The sequence below is a fragment of the Salvia splendens genome, chromosome 16 (assembly GCF_004379255.2).
Source record: "Salvia splendens isolate huo1 chromosome 16, SspV2, whole genome shotgun sequence".
NCBI classification, from domain to species: domain Eukaryota; kingdom Viridiplantae; phylum Streptophyta; class Magnoliopsida; order Lamiales; family Lamiaceae; genus Salvia; species Salvia splendens.
This window is the reverse complement of record NC_056047.1, coordinates 12,510,898-12,537,682: the sequence shown is the minus strand read 5'-3', so window position 1 is coordinate 12,537,682 and position 26,785 is coordinate 12,510,898. Positions and strand designations below refer to the sequence as shown.

The 26,785-nt window shown below is 37.7% G+C and overlaps 3 protein-coding genes across 6 annotated transcripts; 2 read left to right on the top strand and 1 right to left on the bottom strand.

Annotated features, from left to right (window-relative positions):
* Positions 1-698: 698 nt before the first annotated feature.
* LOC121769795 (metal tolerance protein 1-like) lies at positions 699-4,611 on the top strand. Of its 3 annotated transcripts, XM_042166553.1 has the most exons (4): positions 700-906; positions 1,448-1,527; positions 2,629-3,927; positions 4,116-4,611. In XM_042166553.1, the coding sequence occupies exon 3, from the start codon at positions 2,629-2,631 to the stop codon at positions 3,913-3,915; it is 1,287 nt and encodes a 428-aa protein (XP_042022487.1). In that variant the 5' UTR covers positions 700-906; positions 1,448-1,527; the 3' UTR covers positions 3,916-3,927; positions 4,116-4,611. The 3 variants fall into 3 exon arrangements, with proteins under 3 accessions (XP_042022488.1, XP_042022487.1, XP_042022486.1); XM_042166554.1 differs by lacking the exon at positions 1,448-1,527 and having other exon boundaries at positions 699-906; positions 4,070-4,611; XM_042166552.1 differs by lacking the exon at positions 1,448-1,527 and having other exon boundaries at positions 701-906.
* Positions 4,612-5,391: 780 nt separating this feature from the next.
* Positions 5,392-7,993, top strand: LOC121772111 (soluble inorganic pyrophosphatase 1-like). 2 transcript variants are annotated; one of them, XM_042169093.1, is made up of 9 exons: positions 5,392-5,547; positions 5,969-6,101; positions 6,182-6,210; positions 6,610-6,675; positions 6,812-6,919; positions 7,174-7,239; positions 7,311-7,431; positions 7,515-7,596; positions 7,698-7,993. In XM_042169093.1, exons 2-9 carry the CDS (start codon positions 5,975-5,977, stop codon positions 7,738-7,740), a joined length of 642 nt encoding a protein of 213 aa, XP_042025027.1. In that variant the 5' UTR covers positions 5,392-5,547; positions 5,969-5,974; the 3' UTR covers positions 7,741-7,993. The 2 variants fall into 2 exon arrangements, with proteins under 2 accessions (XP_042025027.1, XP_042025026.1); XM_042169092.1 differs by lacking the exon at positions 5,392-5,547 and adding an exon at positions 5,561-5,752.
* Positions 7,994-8,196: 203 nt separating this feature from the next.
* On the bottom strand, positions 8,197-9,934 carry LOC121772113 (mitochondrial import inner membrane translocase subunit Tim13-like). The gene is made up of 2 exons (XM_042169094.1): positions 9,709-9,934; positions 8,197-8,549 (listed from the first exon to the last, which is right to left on the bottom strand). The coding sequence occupies exons 1-2, from the start codon at positions 9,820-9,822 to the stop codon at positions 8,403-8,405; spliced, it is 261 nt and encodes an 86-aa protein (XP_042025028.1). The 5' UTR covers positions 9,823-9,934; the 3' UTR covers positions 8,197-8,402.
* Positions 9,935-26,785: the final 16,851 nt, after the last annotated feature.

The window sequence follows — 26,785 nt, the reverse complement described above, 5'->3', positions numbered from 1 at the left end:
TCCGCCGCGTGCACCGCGTCCTCCTCGTCGGCTTGATTCTGCAACTCTTGAATCAGATAATTCCACGCGTCATTCCACAAATCATCCATTTTTAATACTAATGGAATCCACAAATTTTAGTGAGAGAAAGTATGAGTGAAGAGTTGGAATGGTGTGAAAATAATGAGGGGAATGAGGTGTATTTATAAGTAAATTAAATTGAATTTAAAAAAAAAATGAAAAAAAATTTGTCCGCCCCTAGGCAGCGCGCAGCTGGCGGCCGGCGCTTCGCGATGCGGTAGGCGCGTCCTCGGTGACTCGACGCCGATCGCCCATCCGCCCCGCCATTTCTGTCCGCTACGGGGTGGACGCCCCTCCCACTATAGCTCGCCGCGGCTTAGCCGCCTCAGGGGCGGCCGGCGTGCTGCCCCTATAGTGGATACTCATATATTGATATATACTACTCCGAATGATTTGTATATGACTCGTATATGTACGTTAAAATTCATAAATTAATCGAAACTAGTAATATTATACTCACCCTAAATAAGAAAAAATTTCCACCCAATATAAAGAAAAAGGCTATACTATAATAAGTTTCTGTTTTAAGAAAAAAAAATCGGAAAAAGCATAAATTAAAGCACCCCCAAACTCTGGAAACAAAAAGATCATGTTATAGATACAATAATTATTTTAGCGAAAAAAATATAAAATCTAGCTGTTGAAAATTAAGTAGAGCAGCTGCCACTGAAAAAGCCCATTCCAAGTTTCCAATAAAGCCAACTCTCTCTCTCTCTCTCTCTCTCTCTCTCTCGCTGTGACTCGCTCGCTCTCTCTGCGCGCTGCTGATACATTTTCGCTCGGCATAATACTCACGCCCTAGCGTTCACAAACTTCAGAGTTTTACCGCGAATCATATCCCTAAAGGTAACTCTCTCGATCCTCCTTTATAATATAATTTCTCACTGCCACTTTTTTTTTAAAAAAAAGTATGAAATCAATACTCTAATTACTTCATTGTTTCGCATCCATCTCCTTACGCACTATATGATTTTTGGTAATTGGTGTCTGAGATCTAGTTTCTGATAATTCCTTTCCTCCCGCAATCAATGGAAGCTGTTCGATTTGTTCCGAGTTTTTTTCAATGAAAAATGATAGTTGCTGGACCCCTGGAGATAATGTCTCTTTTGTTTTCCACCTTTATTTTTTTAATCGCGTCCTCATTTTTGTATTTATTTGGATTTAAGTGTCATGTTCAACTCATCAATTTATATACACTAATTTTGTCGTTTCCAGATGGTCTGTTTGCGGGTGTAAGATTCTTTTGATGGATAGTGATAGTCTGGATATGAATTAGAAATATGCCTGTCTAAGTTTTACTTCGTATCATATTTCTTTTCATTGCTCTGTTTGGATGACTGAACATGAGTTGCATGATGGTTGCTCACTGGATTTAGAATTGTTGTAGCCACTCCTCCCTCTTCCAGTTGAGAGTCTCTAAACGGCAAAAGCTCAATCCTCATCTCTCAAATCTGTATACAAAATAAGGTCTATTCTTCCAATTTCTGAGTTTCCAAAACTGATGTATATGTATGTATATCTGCTTTGATCAGTTTTGGTGTATACTACTAATATGAAAAATAATCAGCATTCTAGCAAATTTTAGGAAGCCACGTGATACCACTCTTAGTTTATGATAATCTTGCTAGGAGACTATTGACAGCATGGATTAGTTACTTTTAGCTGTGGAGTAACTTTTATTAATTCTATTTTCTACACCAGAAAGTGAGAAATAGGAATTTGCTGCTTTTGCTGTTCTTGTAGCGCCATTAGTTAATTTATGAACTGGTTCTTCTCTTCATAAGACTCAGCTTCAACTCTATAAGGCCTCACTTTCAAGATCTTGTATCTTTTGTTGACGTGCATGTTCAGCATTTCATGCTGCTAAGATTGTATACTGTGCATTAAGTCTTGACTTATTGTATTGTCAAGATTAAGTATATTGATATAACGGAAATCTCAGTTGTATTGTAGTATTAGATTCGAATTGCTATCCGGACCGATTTAGCACATAAGTACTTTTCTCTTCTTTTCTTCTTCAATATATATTGCTTGATATTTATCAAACACATTTTGACCATTGCCTGTGCAATTTTTTGTTGAATTTAGCTTTAGCTGAATTGTTGGGTGCCATTTTATGCTGCGTTTGGGTTGTACTTTCGTAGGGAATGGATTTGATTGGGAAAAAAATTTAAGATACCTTGAACTTTGGTGTCTGGTTTAAAATACTACACAGTTAGGCCGGTTTGGTGCTTGGGTTCAGTTGGTTTTTAACTACAGGCTCAGGGCTTGGCCAGTGTTGGCAGGTGTCTGGTTTAAAATATCAACTATGGACTATTTATTTAAAACTATTCGTTACGGGGTATTTCAAATTTATGCTGCCTGGTGTAAAATTGTTATATCAAAGTTTTACCATCTCATAATGCTAAGTATTAATCTTATTGGAGCTAATTTGATATTGTATGGTGCTTTATGCTTGTGATCTTGATTTTTCACCTTATGATGTGCTTGAGGGATTACTTCTTCAGAAACGCCTGGTAACTATATTATTTATGGGATGGTTGACTGATGAAACTTTCCTGTGTTTAGATGGAGGCACAAAGTTCAGTGGAAGGGCATCTCATTGAGATTTGTACTGATGTATCATCTACGGAGAGGGTCTCTGGTGGAAGCAAGGGTTGTGAGGGTGCAGCATGTGGGTTCTCTGATGCCAAGACAAGCTCTAAGGATGCACAAGAACGTTCTGCCTCTATGAGGAAACTTTTGATTGCAGTTGTTTTATGTGTCATCTTTATGAGTGTGGAAGTAGCTGGGGGTATCAAAGCCAATAGTCTGGCAATATTGACTGACGCGGCTCATTTGTTATCAGATGTTGCTTCCTTTGCTATCTCTTTGTTCTCATTGTGGGCTGCGGGATGGGAAGCTACCCCACGCCAGTCATATGGATTTTTTAGGATAGAGATACTGGGGGCTCTGGTCTCAATTCAATTGATATGGCTTCTTACTGGGATCCTTGTCTATGAAGCTATTGTGCGACTTGTACAAGAGACAGGAGAAGTTCAAGGCTTTTTGATGTTTCTGGTGTCTGCTTTTGGACTGCTTGTAAATATTATCATGGCTGTCTTGCTGGGTCATGATCATGGACATGGACATGGACACGGGCATGGACATGATCACGGACATGGCCACGGACATGATCACGTGCACGCTTCAGGCCATGACCATCATGGACACGAGGATCATGACCATGGCTCAGAGGATGACCACACACACAGCCATGGAGTGACAGTCACCCGGTATGATCGTTCTACACAAGGGAATCACAAGCATGATGAACATCATCATGTACATGCCGTAGATACAAGCGAGCCTTTGCTAATCAAATCAAGTGAGGACAGTAATAAGGCGGAAGGTGGACACAAAAAGGAGCGCAACATAAATATTCAGGGTGCTTACCTTCATGTGCTTGGAGATTCCATACAAAGTGTTGGAGTTATGATTGGTGGAGCTATTATCTGGTATAAACCTGAGTGGAAAATTATCGATCTTATATGCACTCTCCTTTTCTCTGCAATTGTGTTGGGAACCACAATTAGGATGCTGCGCAATATTCTTGAGGTCCTCATGGAGAGCACTCCCAGAGAGATCGATGCCACAAGCCTTGAGAAAGGTCTTTGTGAGATGGATGAGGTTGTTGCAATCCATGAATTGCATATTTGGGCGATTACTGTGGGGAAAGTGTTATTAGCTTGCCATGTCAAAGTTAAACCTGAGGCCGATGCTGACATGGTTCTTGACAAAGTCATCGACTACATCAAGCGAGAATACAACATAAGTCATGTAACAATCCAGATAGAGCGAGAACAGGCCCCGTAATTTAGCAATCAGGTGGACTTGTTGAAACATTATAGTTCCTGGAAAATATTCATGTTCTATTCATTTGGGAACCACTTTCGTTATCTATTTTCATTCTATGCTTTTGTTGCTTTGTTCTTCCTAATGGCCTTCACATGATTTGCTTTCTCCACAGTTCTATTTATAAGGGAATTACTTACTGGAAACCTACATGTTAGCAGGCATCTTTGTTGAGATGGTGAAACTCCCTTCGTTTGCACTGGTAAAAAAGATTAAGGAAACTCTATTCTATATGTGATGCATTGCTGAATGGCTGTGTTCCCCTTCCATGTATGGGACTATAAAGAAAGGGCAAGGGTCTTTGAGTTCGCAGCTTCATTGCACTTGGGAGATATTTTATATTCTGCAGATTTATAGCTCCTGCGGTTGCACATCTTGGTTTAGATTGCAAGAAACTTTATTTGCATGTTTGTTATAAAGTTTTAGCCCAAACTCTGGCTATACAATGACTTCTTAGAAGTTATATTTCCAATTCTTATATGTATGTATAATTTGCTCAGTTCTATTGATGAATGACTAGTGTCATTTCACTCTTAGCAAAAGAATGAAAGTGCATAACTAGTGTTATCTCACTCTGTCTCTGATATTGTCAGATGCTGCTGTCTTTAAACTTTACTCCATAGTATTATTGTAGTAACAGAAGAGAATTTTTGTAAACTTTTTATATTTTTTTACCATAATATCTTTGATTCGTTGTGTTTTTGTAAGTTTTTGTGAGCAATTACGCCTCAGAAACTCCCCTTAAAGAACAAGTAAAAAATAATGTATGGTCCCGTTGCAGAAATGAGATTGACAGATTGTCATTCAAGGTTGCGCATTAGTGTTGTAGAAGAAAATGTTATTCAATGCTTCATAACGTAGGATAATATTAATCTCTTGAAGCAAGACTTTTGAATAACCATAAACTTTGAAAAAATGTATAATTACATATAAATCAAGTTTGGAGCAATTGGTATAGTTGGTCTAGACTAAATTATGTTGTTGGGCATAAAAATCCCTTTTGTCATTTGAAGCAATATTTGAAATTTGAGATGAATAAAAGATGATTAGAATGGTGGAAGGCCATTTCGATTTACTTATGAAAAAACGCATGACCTGATCGGCCATCCACTATTCATTTATCCAATGTTGACAACACCAAAACGGATTATCAATTGGGACTTTACGTTACTTGGCGTCAAATAATGCATGCTTCTTTATATATCAATAATATTGTGGTACTAAATCAAGATTTGAATAATCCATGAATATCTTTGACCTTTTCATATCCCTATGTCACCATGTAGAGTGGAATTGATCCTCTCCAACTCACAAAAACGCGGAAACAAGCAGGCATATTCCTAAATCAAAAAAAATGGATACATATTATCATCGAATTCACATATATAAATAAAATTATAATGTATGGTATCGTGAGAACCCACTATAATTCTTTATGCTGATTCGACTCTACGTGGTGGAGTTGACAATCCTTTCAATTCCATTTTCTATATAAACCCAAACAAACCCCTCTCACAAACCCATCACCCCATTTTCCTCCCATTTTCGCGTTTTCCGCCGAATTTCTGCTCTCACCACTCTCCTACTTTTCCGGTACGCATGTCTTTTCATCTTCAAATCATTTTCTTTATTCCGAGTTTGCATTCCGAATCTATAGTTCACACGATTTGTTAGATTTGTTAATTGTTACTTACCCGATCTTCATGTGCATTAGCTGTATCGATCATTTGTTACTCGGATTTTCTTCATATCTCTGTGTGATTTGCGATCTCTTTCTTAATCCATTTTGATGTGCCTTGTACGTTTTCATACACGCATCGGATCTATATCGGGAAAATTAAGAAGATATTTCCCGCTTTGATATCAAATTTATGTTTATGATAAGTATTTGAATCATGTTAATGTTTTATGTTTTCTGATGTCATGATGCGAGCATATAGTTTGGGAGATTTCTGCTATGTGAAATGATTGTTACTTCAAAGGTGCTTGTGTCTGATTTATTGGTTTAATTCAGAAAAATATGAGCAACCAAAATGGAAGCGAGTCCTCTGCTAAAAAGAAGCCAACTCCCAAACTGAATGAGAGGATCCTCTCATCTTTGTCAAGAAGATCGGTTGCTGCTCACTCTTGGCATGATCTTGAGATTGGTAATTGAATATTTTGGTCTAATTTTGTTGGTAGTTCTTTACGATGGTGTAATTAACCGCTTCTCTGTATATATTTGCAGGACCTGGAGCTCCAGAAATTATTAATGTTGTATGTAATCTTTATCCTTCATCACACTACTATTGAAGCATGAGATATAGTTTGATCACAAACTCATGTCTTCTCATTTTGAAATATGAGATTAACTGTGCAGCTGCATCTCAGGCACTATAAATATTCTTGTAGTTGTTGGATAATTTAAGGCACATTGCATATTTCTGTATGTGATAGATTTGATGATCTTGAGATTTTTGCATTAGCGTATACAGTACATGATTATTTTTCTTAACATAATATATGCCTCATGGAATTCGTTAATAGAAGGTGACAAATTTGTGATGCTTTGATGCACAGGCAACCTTCTCTGTTTATCTGATTATTGGCTAAAGAAGCCTTTCTGTTTTGCAAATTCTTTCATTTCTTGGGAAATTGAGTTACCTTTCATTTCAGGTGATTGAGATTCCAAAAGGAAGCAAAGTGAAATATGAGCTTGACAAGAAAACTGGTCTCATTAAGGTATGATTATGATATAGTCTTTGTGGTATTAGTACTTATGAGTTTGTTATGAAATATGAAAACATGCATTGCATGTGAAACAGACATTCATGCACAAACAAATTTTGATTTATTGTTTTCAATCATGACCCTGCAGGTTGATCGTATACTGTATTCATCAGTTGTCTATCCTCACAATTATGGTTTCATTCCTCGAACTCTATGTGAAGACAATGACCCCATGGATGTCTTAGTCATTATGCAGGTAAACAATTATGGTATTCATAATAGTATGAGGTGTTTGCTTTTGGTGATAGCTTAGATAGATAGAGCTAGTATAATGCTAATCTAAATCTGTATCTCAAAAAAATAAAAAAAATCTAATCTGCATCTCAGATTCTCAAAGTTAATACCCCATCCTGTTCAATATACCATGCATAGTTTTAGGATTTCCAATCTTGTTATATGCATCTGTTCGACTGTTCCGGTCCTCCTGTAATAGTGTAATCCCCTTTGCAGGAACCTGTGGCCCCTGGTTGTTTCCTACGAGCCCGGGCCATTGGCCTGATGCCGATGATTGATCAGGTACTGCAAATCCACCAACAGAATGAAATGCATTACTATTTGTTATACACTAAATTTCTTTGTGTGGATAGGGAGAGAAAGATGATAAGATCATTGCAGTATGTGCTGATGACCCTGAGTATCGTCACTATACTGACATCAGCCAACTCCCACCTCATCGTCTTGCTGAAATCCGGCGCTTCTTTGAAGACTGTATCCTTTAATATGTTTCCAGTTTCATTTTTCACTAAAGATAATTTCAGTGTGTACAGTGGAATTTCTTAATGAGTAATAAGATAAGAAGAACGAGAACAAGGAGGTTGCTGTCGATGAGTTTTTGCCTTCAGGTACTGCCTTAGAAGCCATCCAGTACTCCATGTAAGTTTTCTATTATGGTTGCCATTAAATATCCATCTTTTTAATTAGGAAGTAGCTTCATAATTTCCATCCTGTAAAATCTGTATGCGTGGACCGTGTAGGGACCTTTACGCTGAGTACATCATGCAAACCTTGAGGAAGTGAATGAATTCAAAGGAAAGATACACAACTTGTTTTTTATGATTTGTCATTGTAGTTTTGTTTTGTTAAGTTTTGTTTTTTGAGTGATACTACACAGAAGATTTTCGAAGAAACAACTTGTAATTTGTTACTACATGCCAAGGGAGAAGCATAGCATAGCCCAAATGCCAGTTTATCTTTTCATACTTTGCCCATCAAAACAATTAAATGTTCTGTAATTCTCAGCCCCCTTTATGAAGAATATCCATTTTGAACATCTTTTCTGTTAACTTATAAGTACTTATCTTTGATGTCAGTATATGGCACAAGCTTAAAGCGCACACAGTTCAGAAAAAATCGACATAGCTTAACACAATAATAACCATAAAGATTTTTTGGATAAGCTACAGTTGAAAATTAGGCAGCACAAGCTTTTGGCGCACAATTTAAAATAAATCGACAGAGCGTGTAACCAAAGAATAACCATAAAGATTATTTGGATAAGCAGCATTTCAAATCTAGGTAGCATAACAATTGTACAGCTTATGCTGAGGTGCATTGTTACTATATTCCAAAAAAACTCTGGATACGACCTTGAGATGAAGAAATACAAAGACATAAAGTAGCAAAAGTCTAAAAACAATCATCCTTCGACTCTGCAATGGCTTTCGTTCAGGAAAAAATGTTCAGCGTTGGTTAAACAAGGCTTTGCCAATGATACCAGTGGCCTCAATGTAACGGTCTATGCACCTGGAGATGCAACTGCTCTCACTCCCACTCAAGCTACTGCCAGGTTTGGTGATACACTTGTCAAAGCACTTCCCTCGAACAGTCTACATGGCAGTTGCACAAAGAAGTTATACAAGGAACGCCGAAGAAATTCCCAGAAAGAGTCACGCCATTTGAGTTATTGAAAGCTTAAAATACAAGATGGATTTAATATTTTTTTCACGGATAAACAGTATAGACTTAACACTAAAGTTTAATCTTTTTAACCTAGGCCCCAATATATGTAGTGAATGACATCAAATCATCAAAAGCAGCTTCTTCCTTACATAAGTTAAATTACTCTCATCCCCTTTGATGATAAAATTGTACAATCGAGAGGGCTTTTGCAAATTTGAGCAAAAAAATAGGATGGGCAAGCTTGAGGAGGATAATAGAGAGAGAATCACCTTTTAAAATGAATCTCTAAGTTATCAACAATACATGTCGAAACTGAAACATAACAGCACTTTCTAGTAGATTCTTGAACTAGTCTGCTGAGTCCATCTTAAGAGATTTCAATGTAACCCAACTATCCAGTTTAATGGTTGCCCTTAACATGGTACAGGATCATTTTAAAGGTGGTACTAAATGGATAAATCTAATGCACGACCTTCTCTTTCTACACTACTAGAAACTAACTTCTCTTCAACTCATCCAAAGACAACTTGGGCTAAACCATATATGTAACAAACTAGATATGCCAGGAAATTGCATCTCTTTCTTTCAGTTGATAACGGCAATACATATATGAGCATATACTTCATGCAATATATCAATGACTGATTAAAGCCAATCAAATATGTCTAGTCAAACTCCTGTCCAAAAATCTGTGTTTAGCAACCTAAAAAGCGTCTAATTAAAGGTTTAACCAAGTTGATGCCAAAAAGATTATTAACAAATATGAGAGGCACATTAATAACCACATGCTTTAAACACAAAATCGAACATGAAAATACAGACCCTCTTCTATCGTAGAAAGGGAACATTAGGCACAGTAAGTGGTGATTCATGGGCAGCAAAAGGCACAAAATTAAAGAGTTCACACTATGAATACGCTGAATTCAATTGTATTATTCCCATCAACGGGGTGGAAAAACCAACATATAAGTAGAGCATCTCTTGAATCTCTGAAAGTTCATGGATGAATTTAGATTAAATTAGGAAATATTGAGAGACTACAGAAGAAGGGAGACAATTTGGGTAATTGAAATTAGGGAGTGATACCTCGAGAAATTCTTCGGCATAAGCCTGCTCAAGCTGAGTCCTAAGCTGAGTCATGATGTCGTCCGTTGAGAATTTTGGAGATGATCCGCTTGACGGCGACGAGAATGAATCCATTGATTTCACTTTCGGCCGATCGCCGTTTTTCGTTCACTCTAAATCGTCTTCCTCTGTTTCTCTAAACCCTAGCTACAATTTGGTTGGTTCACTTCCCTCTCATAAACCTCCTCCTTCCTATATTATACTTTTACTCTTTTGCCCCGTAGTGGCTTCCTCAAATAATGAAATCATTACATTACTCATGTCAAAAGGGCTTAGGTCATGTTTGGTTGCAAGGATTCTGTCTAGGAAAATAATCTAATTTCTTAAATTTTTAATTTCTATGTTTGTTTTGGTTTTTAATCAAACTAGGAAAGTAATCAGAATCCCGAGAACAAGGAAAGTTAGTACAACTTTTCAGGATTATGAATCTTAACTTTTCTTAGGTATTCTTTTTCCCAGTTTTAGGATTCGCAATATATTATTATTATTAATTATAATGTTTTAAAAATAATTTAAAATTATAAATCATACTTTATTTCAGTATAATAAATAACTATAATTAAAATTATCATAATTATAACTATGTTATTATTATATTTATATATAATTGTTATTATCATAATAATAATTAATAATTTATTAAATAATTAAAATATAATTATATAATATAAATTATATAATAATAAATATTAATTACAATTTTATAAATTACTAATTAATCAATAAAATCATAGAGATATTTTAAAAATTATAAAATTTATTTAATTATAATATCCATAAATACTAGTATAATAATAATAATGATAATAGTATCTATTATTGTAATATTTCATGTAACTATAATTATAATTGTGTTATTATATATTGTAATGGATGATCCATATTTAAACTATCCACCGTATTAATAAATATGATTATATAATTATTATTATTTGTAATTAATAATTTATTCAAAAATTTATTATTATTCTTCTTTATAAATAAAATAATTACAAGTATATTTTTAGTTTGATGTTTAAATCAGATATAAATTTAAAATCTTGATATTTTCCAAACGCTTGAAAGTAAAGTTATTGGGAATCATATTCCGGGGATTCATTTTCCTAGGAATCATTTTCCTTGTCAACTTTACTTTCCTGCCAATCAAACATGGCCTTAGTGTTATCACCATTTGAATCCTATATTTTTTTTCTTTTGTTCTAAACTCATTTATTTCATGCCAATTTTAATTGTATATAGTAGTATATATTATCGTGTAGTACTAACTTTTTCTAAACCTAAAATTTTGGCTTTGATAGGAGTCGAAATCAAGACCTCCCGGTGAACTTACCAATAATTCTACCACTACACCACAAGGACTTCTTGGTAGTAATATGAATATAAATTATTTTCATATGTTAAACACGAAATATTTTATCTATATAACCTAATAATTCGTGTTTAATACGTGTATATATGTATATTAAGAATATGTGATTAATTATATTAAAAGTTTACTACTATTTGATTATATACTAGGAGTATTTACTAAATATATGTTTTTAATTTATGTTTATTCATATATCTTTGTATATAATATTATTTTGCCGCATTACTTTTTGAAAATAATACTATGAACTTATTTATTTTTATACATAAATATTAAATTTTTTATTTACAATAACTTACTACTAGTATAATTTATATATTTAATTATATTTGTTAATAAAAAATTAATAAAATTCTATCATTCACTAAAAATATATTCTTTTTAATTTTATATTCTTTTAAGATAATTCATTTTAATTTTATATATTCTTTTAAGAAATTGTTAACTTTAATATATTTCTTATATTTTAATTATACTTTTACAATCACTAATGTTTTATAATATAGGAGTTTATAATTATACATAGAGTTTAATACTAGTTTTTAATATTGTGTATTATAATTTATTATTGTATTTAAACTTAACGTCATTAAATATTCTAATATACTAGTACAAGACTTGTTTTCTATAATAATACTATTAAATGTATAATACTATAATATTTATTGATAAAATATTTGATTAAATTTTATTATTTACTAAATATATATATATATATATATATATAAACAGTATTCCGGTTCAACCAATGGTTCGACCAGTGAACCAGTAATGATGCCGGTTCGCTTGCCGGTCCGGTTTTTAAAACATTGACTTTAACTGAGATTAAACATTGACACATCTAAACATCCCAAACAATGGGCCGCTTGTGATCATGGATTGGAAATTGGTTTTGGGCCCAGCCCATTCACAAAGAGGAAAGTGATAACTTGATGGCTACATTATACTCCTATATGGCTCTATATATCGACCTCAATTTCAATTCAGGTATATTGATTTATAAATTAAATCAATATACCTGAATTGATCATGGTTTAGTTTACGTATAAATTCTTTATATTAATATATATCATGAATTAGAGTGAGTATTTATATAAATGGGGCTTGGACTTGAATAGTTCATGAAAATGATCTCCATACCTCAATCCATCATGATCAATCAAACAGTAGCTGAAACTGAAATCTCAAGGATTTAGTAACCTCCTTGTCACATATAATCGTCCCCAAACAAATTTAATAAATTTATTGCATGGATTTTGACATCCGCTGATTCGTTTGAATCTAATCAAAATCCAAGTGCCCCGAGATCAAGAATTGCTCAATCAAGAAAGTTAATATGATAATTACATAGGAAATGGAAAGTTGTGTATACAGATTTCAGTTTATCCAATGAAAAGAACATATTCCAAGAATCCATTCCCACCCAACCACGTGTACACACACAAAAAAAGAGAATGAATTAAAGAAAGAAATAAAAAAATTATCATCAAATGCATACATTAGTTAATCTATATATGCAAGTATTATTGCTATTTGCTAGTGTGTGTGTGTGTGAGAGAGAGAGAGAGAGAGAGAGAGAGAGAGAGAGAGGCAATGATATGAAGATATTTGGAGGTATTGAGAGAGAGAGTGGTCCATGACCTACAAAGGCTAGCACCAAATTGCATCGGCCTGCAAGTTGCAGCTCTGCCCATTACATTTTAAAGTTATCTCAAACACTTTTTCCTTCCTAAAACTAATATACAAAAGTTATGCTTCATGTGTCTTTATGAATCGATTTATCTGATCAATCACAATACATGTCTCTACTCTTACCATTTTTCTTTCCAATACCTTTTAATTGTTCATGTTACTATCCCAATGATTAGGTACGCATATCTTTGTATAGAACACATTTTTGTTGTCTTTTTATATCTATCATATATTCCTGTAAGAATTTGTTAGATTTTAGTTTTAATATTAGGGTTTGTTAACTAAGTTCTGCTTGGTTATTTACTCGATTGATCTCGCTTATACTTTTGCTCCATTTGTTGACGCTCTTTTAGTTTGAAGGGTGTTCCTTTTGGACTTGTTTATCTAGAGTTGTTTGATGAATTTATTTTTGGTAAGTAGACTTCGTACTTATTTGTTTATTGTCTTTTAAGTGGTTTGAACCTTTCTTTTTATAAAAAAAAACCCTAGGGAATTACAAATATGTCGTTTTTGTGTTTAACCCTGCATGCTGTTTATTTGGCCAACTATTCTTTAAAAAAATCAACCAGTTTTGTCTTCTCAATTGAGCATATATAAGTAATTAATTACTCCGTATAGTATATATTTCTTTTAAGAAATGAGTAATTCTTGGATAGTTTGAATGATGGTGTACTCTCATTTCTCCATGTGTTACAATTGCAAAATTCGAGAATATATCTAAACGACAATATAAATTTGGCATATTAGTCGACCAAATGAATTAACCTTAATTAATTTAATACAAAAAATACTTTTGAAAATGGTTTCATAGTCGGTGATAGATATCCCTCAAGATTAGATATGCATTTACTAGTTTCCCATCAACTTATAAATTGAAGAAAATTCAACACACAGGTTGATCCACTTTATTTTTCAAAGGCTAATATATAGTTTCAAAAGTTAGAAACCGACCAACTTGGACCATATATAATGTTCTCATAAATTATAGATGATATAGTAATTAATAAATAGATAAATGCGACTACAGAACCTTGTCGATAAAATAAGTCTAATCTTTGTGCTTTTTTCCAACGTGGGCTAATTTCAAATTTAATACTTATATTCAACAAATTAATTAGTACAATAATAATTTTTTTAAAATACTACTCCCTACGTGCCATTTTAACAATCCAGCTTAAATTGTGCGCGCGAGCTTTAAGAAATATGATAAAGGAAAGTTGGTGGAAAAAATAGTGGAACGTGAGTCTTATTTTTATATATATTACTTTTATAATAAAATGTTAGTAGAATGGAGTTAGTGAAATGTGAGACCTGGTATCATATATGAAGAATTTAACTAAGACTCCTAATATAAGACGGATTAAAATAAGAAAACTAGAACTGCTAAAGTTGAGCGGAGGGAATATTATATTGTTATATTTTAAACATATTTATTCTCACCACTATTTTTTTAGAGGAGTTCAGTTATCTAATTCAGTACTATATCATGATTTTATTTATCGATGATTATATTGTATCAATTTACCAAGATCGGAATCCTCTATATTTACAAAATCCAATGAAAGCATTAGTTGAGTACTTTTAACATTCTTAGGATCATTGACTGCATATATATTAATTTGTTTGAATTTGTCTATTTTGAGCTGAGTCCATCTGCACAGATTTGTGTTTTGGATCATATTGGAGTTAGACAATACTTATATATACCCTTCCAACTTTCTTTACTCATGCAATATGGGATGTGTTTGTAAAACAACAAAACTCTACTCAAATCAAGACCACATTGAGAACACAGTCGACATCGAGACATTATGGGTCCAACTTGAACTTGAGTCATCCTAGGCCCAACTCGAACATGTGTCATCCAGGGCCCTATTCAAGCCACCTCGGCCCTAATATCATTTGTTAGGATCGTCAACTGCACATTAGTTTGATATTGTCCGCATTTGGCCGATCCTTCACTCACGAATTTGTTTTTTGGAACTCCCAACTTCCTCACTCATGTGAGATGAATTTCTAACTCCAAAAACATGCAGATTTAAAGGTGCAAAAAAATTATAAAATTATTAAAGTTGAATTAATAAAATACCAAAATAAGTAAATTGATAGAGCTAGGTCCCCTTAAAATAACTATAGAGGCTGTCGTCGACTCGTCGCTAACAAATTAAGAAACATTTCAAATAAATTTAGTAGGCCAACTTTCTTTATAATGCTCTCCAATCACAATTGTCGTGATTTAATTTATTTAAAATCACTTCCCACATCATCCACGAGTAATTATCAAATACAGCATGTGTTAATAAAATCAATTAGTTATAATAAGACAAAACGACATGGACTGGAACTTGATGGCTCAAGGCAAGTAAGTTCGAATTTCAAAACTGCCTCAAATTAATTAATTTATTAATCACACTTTAACGACGACTACTTAATAGAGTTAAGTCATCGCTATATAATAGGAGCATTAACCAGTTAATTAATCACTCGATAAATGTGATTAATTAACATTTACTCGATGATAAAATACATTCGTCAGCATGGTCAGATTTGATGACGACGGAGACATCTCAGTTGCAATTGTCTATTTATAATTAATTGTTTCTTAAGTACATTAAATAGTCAAGTGCAATTATACAAAGGGACATTCAGTGACGTGTCGAAAATTTCATTAGGGTTTGAGCTTAGCTTGTTTGTAGCGTTTGTCGTTTTTGTGTAGAGTAGAATGAGTTCATCAATGGTGGTGCACTCAAGTAGGTAGGTTTATATTTATAGAATAACCTAAAAACAGATTCTAATAACAGCGAAAATGTTCGACTCATATCTAATCTCGTCAATGTGTGTAAATTCCAACTCAAATAAAAAGAATTTCTCATTCTTGCTGTTTTAAGCCAATGATTATCATTTATCGTTATGTTAGTTAATTTATAGCTAATTAATTAGATGTATTATAATTCCATTGTTTGGATGCATTTAATGATTTTATGTTAATCCACCTATGTATATACTCATATACATATAGTAAAGTTCAAGTAAAACTTTTTTATGGTAAAAGTTAGGAACTATTTTTAGCCATTAAATAGTCATATTGCTTTGTTCCTTAAAAATATAGACTTTTAAAATGACACTAGTTTAATACTCCACATTTTTATTAAAGTAGAAGAGCGATAAAAAGAAAAAGTTATTGCAAAATAGTAGTAGTATATTGTTAATGAAGAATGGATCACACTTCATTATAAAAAAATAAATTGAAAATGAGAAAGTTTATAATTTTAATTGACATATTAAAAAGAAACTAGTTCAGATTTTCAAGTGATGAAGAATCTATGTATGACAATGCAAACCCAAGTTCGCATCGTGGAGATGACAGAATTTGTAGTTTTTTCAGTGCAATTTATTTTTTGTGCAAATATAGTTACTTTATGCTTTAATACAAGTGTTATACAGAGTAACATATTCATAATATTAAAATATTTATTTAATCCATCCTATATACTGGGACGAGTTAGTATAAACTATAAAGTATAAACACATTTTTAACGTGAAACAAAAAACTCATTTTTATCATGTGAACTCAAGTAATTACACTGTAAGTTGACTGTATTAGAAAACTGATATCCCATCCGTCTTCCATGAACACTCAAACAAATGAAGTGATCTAGGGAAACTACACCTTAAATGCATAACTAGAGAATATGAATTTAGTTCAATATAAGAGCAATTTAGTTAATTATAAGAGTGATTTAGATCACTACAGGAAGGAGTGAAGTAAAACGCATTTACAGTGAACTAAATCCTTCACGAAGTAAATACTTCACTATAATGGTGTTTTGGTTCACTCCTTTCTGTAGTGAACTAAATCACTCTTATAGTGAACTAAATCGCTCATATAGTGAACTATATCATTTTGATATAATGGCTGAGATTTGTTATCTAATTATACACTTAATATTAATTATTCTTTGATCATCTCCATTTTCAGTACACAAATATCCCACTATCCACACCAAATCGGCTTGTGTACTTATACGTATATACGTTCAATTACAAGTAGACATCCACGAGATTTATACCTATTTCGACAGCAACCGTCCTATAACAATACACACAATCTCATGTTCGAGAGGAATAAGTAATTAATGGTCCTCCACCTCATCCATATATATATATATATATATATATATGGAAGGACTTGGAAAGAGACGAAAAAGCGATTAGAATGCGGATCAAGTTATATGGAATGATAACCGAACCGGTCGGATCAGTTAGCAAATGTCGTTGCCACTTAATCAATGCAGTCTTGCTCTCGCTCTTTCTTCCTTACCAAAGTAATTTGTAAACTCCCAATTTTGCACAACTTTAACAGTAAAGCGGCAAGTTCGGGGTCGACCCCATAGAGAAGTTGGTGTGTTGAGTGTGTGAGTAGTGAACCAGAGGGGTTGGCTGCTGCCACGCTTTAACTTGGGAGTTTTTAACTACTATTTTTACTCTAGGCAGAATTAAACTAGCTAGCTTGATCAACGGAGATTTAACTACTAGGTCAAGTAAATTGCAGGTAACAGCGGAAAAGTAAATGCGAGGATGAAAATGAAATAACTTTGATTAAACTAAACTGAGAGCAATACAGCATGAAATTAAAACTAAGCTAATACTTCGGAAAATAAGAAAGCAAGTAAAACCGAGAAGAATCTCGGCGGGTAATTTAGGAATACGCCGACAGAAAACAAGTATTCTGCAGCGCTTATTTAATTCTCCTTTCTAACTACGCATTACTTTATCTAAGCTAAGCTATTCTAGAGAACTGGACTAAGCTAACTAAGCTAAACTAGACGGAAAGTAAAGGATCTCCTCTTCTTGTGATGGCACACACTCTATTTATAAGCTCGATTCGGCCTCCAGCTGGATAACGATCCTGACAGGGAATATTCGCTCATGCTGAGAATGAGCGACTCATTGATTGCTACGTGCCTTTCTTCTAGAATGACGACGCTTTTGAGTAACAGATTCATGACTCAGGTCCGTCCTTGCGTCTCATAAGCTAGCACGTGTCTCCTTCTAGAACGTTGTCCTTGATAACAGAATGGTGCACCACATCCAACTCATTTCCTCATGTGTTCTTCTTCTAGAAGCCAGCGGTCCCCGCCTAACTGCTTGATCACTCCCCTTGATCAACTCCCCCGATTCTTGGCCTTTTATCGCCTTTTGTACTTGCTTGATCAGTTTGGCCTTGCTGCCTTGGTCAAGTGGCATTCCTGCACATTTAACACTTGTTTTGCGCGATAAACCGATCAAGCAGCGTACATTTTACCCTTAAACCGATGCATGAAATGAGCCTTATCAAACTGCTCACACTTAAAACATACTTGTCCTCAAGTATAAAGAAAAAAAGAAAAGAAAAAAGATAAGGCAAATTTCAGGCATGGTTTACTTATTTCACAGGTAAAAGAAAAAACGAAAACAAGACTTCAAGATAAAAAATGCGTATTCACATGTATGCATTAGACCGAATAATTTTCCAACAATCATACCCGAGGTCGAGGTCAATCCATTTGCCAGTAGCTTGTGTTCCTTCTCTTTCGCTTTTGCTTGATCAAGGTGTCAGCTTGTCAAGATTGCTCAATTTAAAAACCACTGTTGGATTCACTCAGTCACTCATTTCTCACCAGAGATGTTAGACTGCACAAGATAGTTCCTTAAGGTCTTTGTTTTGGGTTGTAACGGGGCTCAAGGGTAGTAACGTATTAGGGTAGGGTCCTAAGGGTTCTAAGTTTAAAATAAAATTTGTAAATTAAAAAGAAAAATCACATGAGTAAAAAAACTAAAGATTTGACTAAACTCGCTGGATCAGATTTAGGATATTTATTTCTTCCTCTGCTTGATGCTCCTTCTTGGTCAAATTTCGAACTTTAGCCTTATGACTTCAGGCTTATTTCCTGACTTTTGATTTTCTGGGTCATGTTACAACTATTTCCTGCCCTCTTTTTCTCAAACCTTTTCTTCATTTCTTTTTATATGATCAACCCGATTGTCTAACTTGATGAACCCGGCTACCCTTCATTTCGACCATTCTACCGCTATCCTCTTTTGTTTCCCTTGACAAAATTCATCTCTTTGACCTCCTTTCCTCATGTGATATGAAACTTTGAATTTGGTTTTAAGGCTTCAAGGAATGGGTAAGAGTGTATGAGCTCAACGTGGTTAACTAAGGGGTGCCTTGATTAGTGAGGCGGGTTTGTGGAACGAAGGAAGAAAATGGCTCAAAAGACTAAGTCCTAGTGCCTTTAGTCCTTACTACTTGTGCAATTGTCATCTCAATATTAAAAGTCAGCCTCTCGTAAAGTTTCCTTTTGTAAAAATAGTAGAAAGTGTTCTACTTTTGGCTTATAACTCACATATAGAGAGGCTTTACAGTTGGTTTAGAAATTGAGCGTTTCCATCATACTTGCGTCGTTCAAATTGATCAAGTTTTTGCAATCAAGTTTTTACACGTGAGCATACTGAATCCTTTTTCTAACTCTTCCAAAAAGTAATCAAGTCTTCCAATTATCCAATTTCATGCATATTGCCTATTTTATTACTAACTGGAATTTGTTATTTTTGTAAAATTTTTTAGCATGTATGATTCTATTGTAACTAACCCGTCCCCCCTCCCCACTGCATATGAACTTGTCCTCGAGGGACTGGATTCAGTGGAAAAAAGGGTTAGGCACAGGCAACGGCACAACAACAAACAAGGGAAACTTCTCACACTTAGACCAGATACTGGGCTAAGTGTGAGGCAGTGCCAGCGATCAACACATGCTAACAAAAACAGAAAAACAAAAACAAAACAGATATAGGCAGACTAACAACATAGAAAAAAGGGCATGCATACTTCTCACATTTAGACACAACACAGGTCTAAGTGTGATGCGGAATAGAGTGACAGTTATACATACCCAGAAATAAATTAAAACTAAAATTGTTTTGAAATTAACGTGAGCTGAGATGGGGGGGTTGTACTCAATGCTTTCCGGGAGGATTACTGGGAGAGGCTGAGGTGTGCTTGAAGGAAAACGGACGCTGAGACGGAGGAGAGCGTGTAGAGGGAGGTGGTGGTCGTTTGGCAGGGGTCTGGACTTGGGTAGTTCCCACCATCCTGGCCAGCAGAACCAGTTGAGCATTTGAATTCTCCACCAGTTGCATCAATGTCTGCACCACTTGGAGCTTCCATGCATTGTCAGTGCTTGAAGCCTCCTCCTGCTCCATCCTTGGAGTGGGCGCCTGGTGTGTATCCTCTTCTTCTCCATCGGCAAGGTTTGCTGAGGCCTCCTCTAACCTTCTTCTCCTCTGGGGCTGGCTTCTTTGCTGCTCCCGCCGGCCTGCTGCGTAAAACTGAAAATTCCCTCCCTTCGTCTTCTCTAAAACCTGAATTCTAATAAAGAAGTCAAGGTCAAACATTTCAGGACTAGGGCAAAGGACGGGGCATCCGACTCTTTTCACGATCCAGTTTCCTCAGATAGGCCCCGAGGAGGTGGCAGATGCTCAAATGGCGGGCAGCATGGGTAGCCATCTGGTTCATGGAATACGCCAGCCAGAACCCCAGGTGGACTTTCATCTGTTCTCTCATGCTCCACATGAAATAGAGCTCAGCCAGAGTGAGGATCGCCAGTGTGTTTGCTTGTCCGTGGAGATTGGAGGCCAAGTAAACCTGGGCTAGAAGTTCTGAACCTAGGGGCGCGTCCTCCGCATATTGCCTTCCAGACGGCTTGCTGATCGAATTATGGGTTCCTCTGAGGGAGACCGATATCACGCCCAACCAAGACCCCGTCAGCCACCTGTTGTTCCGTGTAGAGGCCCATCCGGATAGAGAAATCGTTGAGGCTCCTTAGTTGTTCTTGGCCAAAGACCCTGAAGGAAACACTCTCTTCGTTCAGGTCTGAACTTCCTGTAAAGCGGAAAAATGTGAAAAACTCCTTGGCTAGGTCCTCAGGCACAGGGGCCTCATCGACCTCTAGCAACCATTCAAAACCGATGCCGACAATGTAGGCTGAAAACCTCTCCTTCAATCCTATCTTCTCCAGGGATGGCTGGTTCAACATCTTTCCCGCCTTTAACTTCTTCTGGGAGGTCACCCTTTGGTGCACCTCCTTCTGCATCTCAGGATCATCGAACTCCATCATCTGTTGGCGAAGAGCTAGGGTCAACACCACATGCTGAGGAGAGTAGGCGATGGAAGGAGAGGTTTCAGGCTTTCCTTGTTGTCTCTTGGTCGTTCTGGTCTAACGCAATTCCTCTCTAGTCGAATCACTGCCCTCATCTCCTGGTTGTGGGGAAGCAGGCGCAGAAGCATCTGCAATGGTGACCTCTGTGTCAGCGGGGCGGCTTCTCTTGGGAGTAGGGAGAATACTCTCCTTCCCCTTCCTCTTTCTCTCTCTCCTTTTCCTCCTCTCCCGCTTCGTGGAACTGAGGCTCTTCTGGTTCTTCATCCACCAGCCTCCGTACTGTGCGAGGCTTCTGCACCATCGTTCCTTCCTCACCTTGTGTTTTCAGGTTTTCAGCTACCTCCAGGAGCCGATCCGTTGTCATACGCCGCGTCTGACGACGTAGCGGTTCCTCTTCCTCCGTCTTCCCATAGTCGAACAACGGGCGGAATTCCTCTTCCTCTTCACTGTTGATGCCGCCGCCCTCAGTCAAATGCGGCTTATGGATCGAAGCGGAGCCGCCACCGCCTGCTGGCGACGGAATAGCGAACGGCAGCCCATAATCCTCCCCCAACCCTTCTTCATCGGCGGTGTCTGCGCTACATTGCATCGGCTGGGTTGGGGACGAAGGTGAAGGTTGGATGGAAGATGGTTTTGGTGATGTAGGAAAACTAGGTGGGATCTTTGGTTTAGAGGACGAAGCAGGATTTTTAGACCGGGAAATCCCAAGTCTAGCCTTGAGTTCGGCGTATGCTGCTGCATCGTCCAACTCGCGAGGTATACTCAGGAGGACTTTATTGAGGTGCCGTAGGGTTTCTTTATCTATTTCGGGACTTGGAGTAGCGGTGCTGGTTTGTGGTGGGGCGGTGTTTGGCGTACAAGAGTTAGGATTTTCTTGATGAACTTGGGATAAAGTTCCCTGGTCGCCACCGTCGTCTCCGGCACTGGGGGGATGATGAAGGAGTGGGAATTTGCTTGATAAACATTTTCACTCGTAATGGTGATGACTGCTGGTGGAGAAAATGTTCTAGGCAAGGGTTTGAAATTTGGATCGGTGTGGGGAGAGTAAAAAGAATGCATTGTAGTCGTTTTTGGTTGAAAGTGAAATACGGCCCTGAGATTCTGCCTATTATACTGATACCACGACTGTTGGGATCTCTGACGGTTGAGATCTCTGTGACTGTTCACGCACGGGCGCGCCTTTTTCAGAGTGCCAGCTGGCTTAGCTTCTCAGATACGCTTTCTCCTTCTCCCTAGGATGTCCTTTTATTGAGACAGTTGTCGCAGCCTGACACCTCTCTAATGACTGCATATGTCCTATCACCACCTGTCCCTGATTAATTAAATCACTGTGGTCATTGGTTAGCCCTTGTTGCACTGATCAAGTGGTCAATTGTATCCAGATGAAAACTCAATAACTCCACTTGATCAGTTTCTCGCCTCTACTTCCGTCTTTTAACTTTCTAATAAATAAAAACTAATACAAGAAAAACTATTTACACTAACTATAAGGACTTGACCAGGTTCCCCTAGGTTGTCACTCGATCAATTTAATGGATTTAAAATTTGTTGTTTGATCAAGCAGACCATCCAGGAGTACCCGATCACTACTTCTACTTGGTCACTAGTTGAGATTGGGGAAAGGTCAGTGGAATTTCTTCCACCACTCCAGCTTTGGTCTTGTCTCTGTAGGGCTCAACCCGATGACCTTTCACATCGAAAGAGAACGAATTGGGGGTGTCTCCTTGGTGTGTGTTTGCCTTGATGGTTTCAGGATCTGCCCATTCTGAATTCCGCTTTCTGGTCATCAGCTTGATTTGATACTGGTATGGTGGCTTTTTTTGCTCATCGATGGGCTCTTCCTTTTGCGAGAAGAGGTCGGTCACTTCCTTTTCCACCGTGGTTGGATGCGTGTACTGATTTGGGATTATCCCATTCGGGTCTGCTGTTTTCCACTTGACCCCTTCTTCACTTGTCCTCAGTTTTTTTTTCGATTGTCCTTCCTGTTCCTGCAGCTTTGGCCGATGCAATGGCTGCCTTGTAGGTGCGGGATTCTCCTTCAGCTCTCTTCTAAACAAGCCAGCTTGGTCAGGTGGTTTTTCGACTCTCCCTGGTTGAACAATCTCTTCTGACTTGGCTGGCCGTGATGGCTTGCAGAAGTCCATAATTACTCTTTCAAGGCCTTGATCATCCATTTCCCTAGTCATGGTTACCTTGAACCAGTCATCTGCTTCACTCTTAAGCTTTTCACCATTGGTGGAGTTAGATGGCGGTTTAATGAAGGGTTACTTTTCTAGGTACTTTCGCTCCCAAGGTGTGATAGTGTCTGCTGATTGAATGCTCTCGCTATCCTGCGGCTTCCTCACAGCTTTGTCAATTTCGAATGTAAGTTGTTCTTCATTTAAACTTAGATGTATCGTCCCATGGCGAACATTAATGACTGTGCTAGCCGTAGATAGGAATGACCTTCCCAAAAGGATGTCCACAGGCTCTTCTGCTCCTGGCTCTGTCGTCTTTATGACGAAGAAGTCGGCGGAGTACATGAATTTGTTGACCTTGACGATTTCATATTCTAGAACTCCCTCGGGGTAAATGCAAGACCCGTCTGCTAGTTGTATTTCCATATTGGTTTCGACAAGCTTAGCATTTTCCAGCTTCTTGTATATAGAATACGGCATAATATTGATGGAAGCCCCTAAGTCGCACATTGCGTGCTCCATTTGAACGCCTCTGGTGGAAATTATGAGCGTAAATACCCCTGGGTCAGTCCTCTTTGGTGGAAGATCGCTCGGTTGGATCACATCGGTCACATTTTTCTCTTTGACCATCCTCCCCTTCTCAGCAACTTGTTCACGGGTGTTAGGCTCAAAGCCTTCATTATGATTGAGTCTAGGTGCTGGAAAACTCGCAGATGAACTTTGACAAACTTTTTCCGATTTCAGAGAGACTGTATTGACAATCTCTCGTCCTGTAGATTGCTGCACTGTGGCCGGAAGCCTTCCTTCATTCCCTCTCAGCTCGCCCGAGGATATGGCTACATGAGATAACTGCTTTGTAAGCATCTCGAGTGCAGCCATCTGCTCTTTCTGAGTTTCTTGTATTTCTCGCATCGCGTCTTAGGGCTGATGCGGGATTATCGCATCTCCTGGACCTTCAAATTGCTGTTTGTTATATCTCTGATTAAATCGACCTCCTCCATGGCCTTGCTGATAGTAGCCGGAAGGTCCATGCTGCTCTGGCTGGAAGTGATTCTGCGGGTTTTTTCTTTGGTACTGCGGGACATAGTTCACCATTTGATCATTTGGTTGTCTTCCCTGGTTGCAACACTGAGGGACTTGGTGCTGGTACCCCCACTCTCCTTCCTGTTGTCGGCTTGACCAGTTAGGTTGTCCTCCACTTGACCAGTTCCTTTGAGGTCCTCTTGACCATCCTGTCTGACCGCCCTGCAATTTGTTCCCTCCAGTGTTCGGCCTCTCCTGGATCCGAGCAGGCCAGTTGGGCTGCCCCTCGGTGAGTTGTAAGGACTGCGTCGGGGGTGGTTGGCTTTGATTCTGATCAGTCCACCTAAAGTTTGGGTGGTCCCTCCACGGAGCATCTCTCTGCTTCCCTTGGATCCAGTTCCCATTCGCGTTCCAATGACCTACGGTATTCACTTGGGCTTGCGACTCTACCTCAGAGGAGAATTCACAGTAATAATATTGATGTTCTTCTGGTGGGGACGGTTGCGGCACATATTGTGTCTCCTTTGGTGCAGGTGGTGGTGGCAGTTTTGCTTTCTCTACTGCCTCCAGCAGTTTCTTCTCCATTTGCTCAAATCGAGCCTCCAAATTTTCGTCATTGCGCGCCTCTGCTACATGCACTGCCCCTCTTCTATACTGGCCTCGAGATGTCTCGTACGACCGCTTAGCCTCGATCAGCCTCTCCAGTATATTTTTGGCTTGGCTAAACGGGGTTTTTGAGAAATCCCCTTGAGCTGCGAGGTTGAGGTCGTTCTTGCTATCCACAGTGAGTCCACTATAGAAAACAGAGTAAATTTCCTTCTCCTTCATCTTGTGGTTGGGGCATGCTTGAAGCAAACCTTGGAACCTGTACCAGTACTGGCCAAGGGGTTCATCGTACTCCTGCCTAGCCTCTGTAATCTCCCGTTTGAGGGCACTCGTCTTTGATGCTGGGAAGAAGCGGTCGAGGAATATCATGCGGAATTCGGCCCAGGTCCTGATGGATCCTTCTGGCAGCCTTGACAGCCAGACGCCCTCATCGACGAAGGGAATAGCTTTGAGCCTGTAATCTTCGGATGTGGATCCAGCCGGTACGGGCTGAATATAACAGTATCGGCAGAACTCCTCCAGAAATGCGTACGGACACTCTTTTGAAAGACCGTAAAAGTGGGACAAAACAACCAATACTCCTGATTTGATCGCGATGGTCCGCATCCCAGGAGTAGCGGCAATGGCATGTGTGGGCTCCTTTTCATCATGAGCGTACAGAGATCCGATACCGGAGTCGGCAGCGACGAGTGCCATCTCTGCTGGTGGTGGTTGTGTGTTCTGTTCAGCGGCTGCTGCGGCTTCTAATGCTGCTCTGTAACGAGTGGTGACAACGCCGGCTTCCTGGACTCTCCAATGAGCGTTAGTCTCTCTGTATAGAAAGGATGATTCCAGTGTCCACCGCGTTGGTACCTTCTCATCAACAGTGAAAAACAAAATGAGAAAACAAGGAAATAAGACTATATACACCTACGCACTACGCACAAACATAAAGTAACACCATGCTTCCCCGGTAACAACGCCATTTTGGACGTTTCTGGAAAGAGACGAAAACGCGATTAGAATGCGGATCAAGTTATATGGAATGATAACCGAACCGGTCGGATCAGTTAGCAAATGTCGTTGCCACTTAATCAATGCAGTTTTGTTCTCGCTCTTTCTTCCTTACCAAAGTAATTTGTAAACTCCCAATTTTGCACAAATTTAACAGTAAAGCGGCAAGTTCGGGGTCGATCCTACAGAGAAGTTGGTGTGTTGAGTGTGTGAGTAGTGAACAGGGGGGGTTGGCTGCTGCCACGCTTTAACTTGGGAGTTTTAAACTACTGTTTTTACTCTAGGCAGAATTAAACTAGCTAGCTTGATCAACGATGATTTAACTACTGGGTCAAGTAAATTGCAGGTAACAACGGAAAAGTAAATGCGAGGATGAAAATGAAATAACTTTGATCAAACTAAACTGAGAGCAATACAGCGTGAAATTAAAACTAAGTAATACTTCGGAAAATAAGAAAGCAAGTAAAACCGAGAAGAATCTCGGCGGGTAATTTAGGAATACGCCGACAGAAAACAGTATTCTGCAGCGCTTCTTTAATTCCCCTTTCTACTACGCATTACTTTATCTAAGCTAAGCTATTCTAGAGAACTGGACTAAGCTAACTAAGCTAAACTAGACGGAAAGTAAATGATCTCCTCTTCTTGTGATGGCACACCCTCTATTTATAAGCTCGATTCGGCCTCCAGTACATTTTTCCCAAAAATCATCTCCAGTACTCCACAGAGCTTTATATTGACAAACAACCAATTAAATAAAAATAATTGCATTCTCATTTACACGTAAAGACAAGAAACATAACATAGTAGTGAATTGTAAGAAAGAAATAGATGAATTTATTCTGTGAAGTTGTCCGGGCCAAAAAGGGTGAATTAAATAAAAGGCACGCACCAATGTCTCATGAAGTTGGAATCAAACTATACATGTGAAAACATAACATGGCATTCTCAGCTCTTCTTGGCTACCAAATTTAATTCTA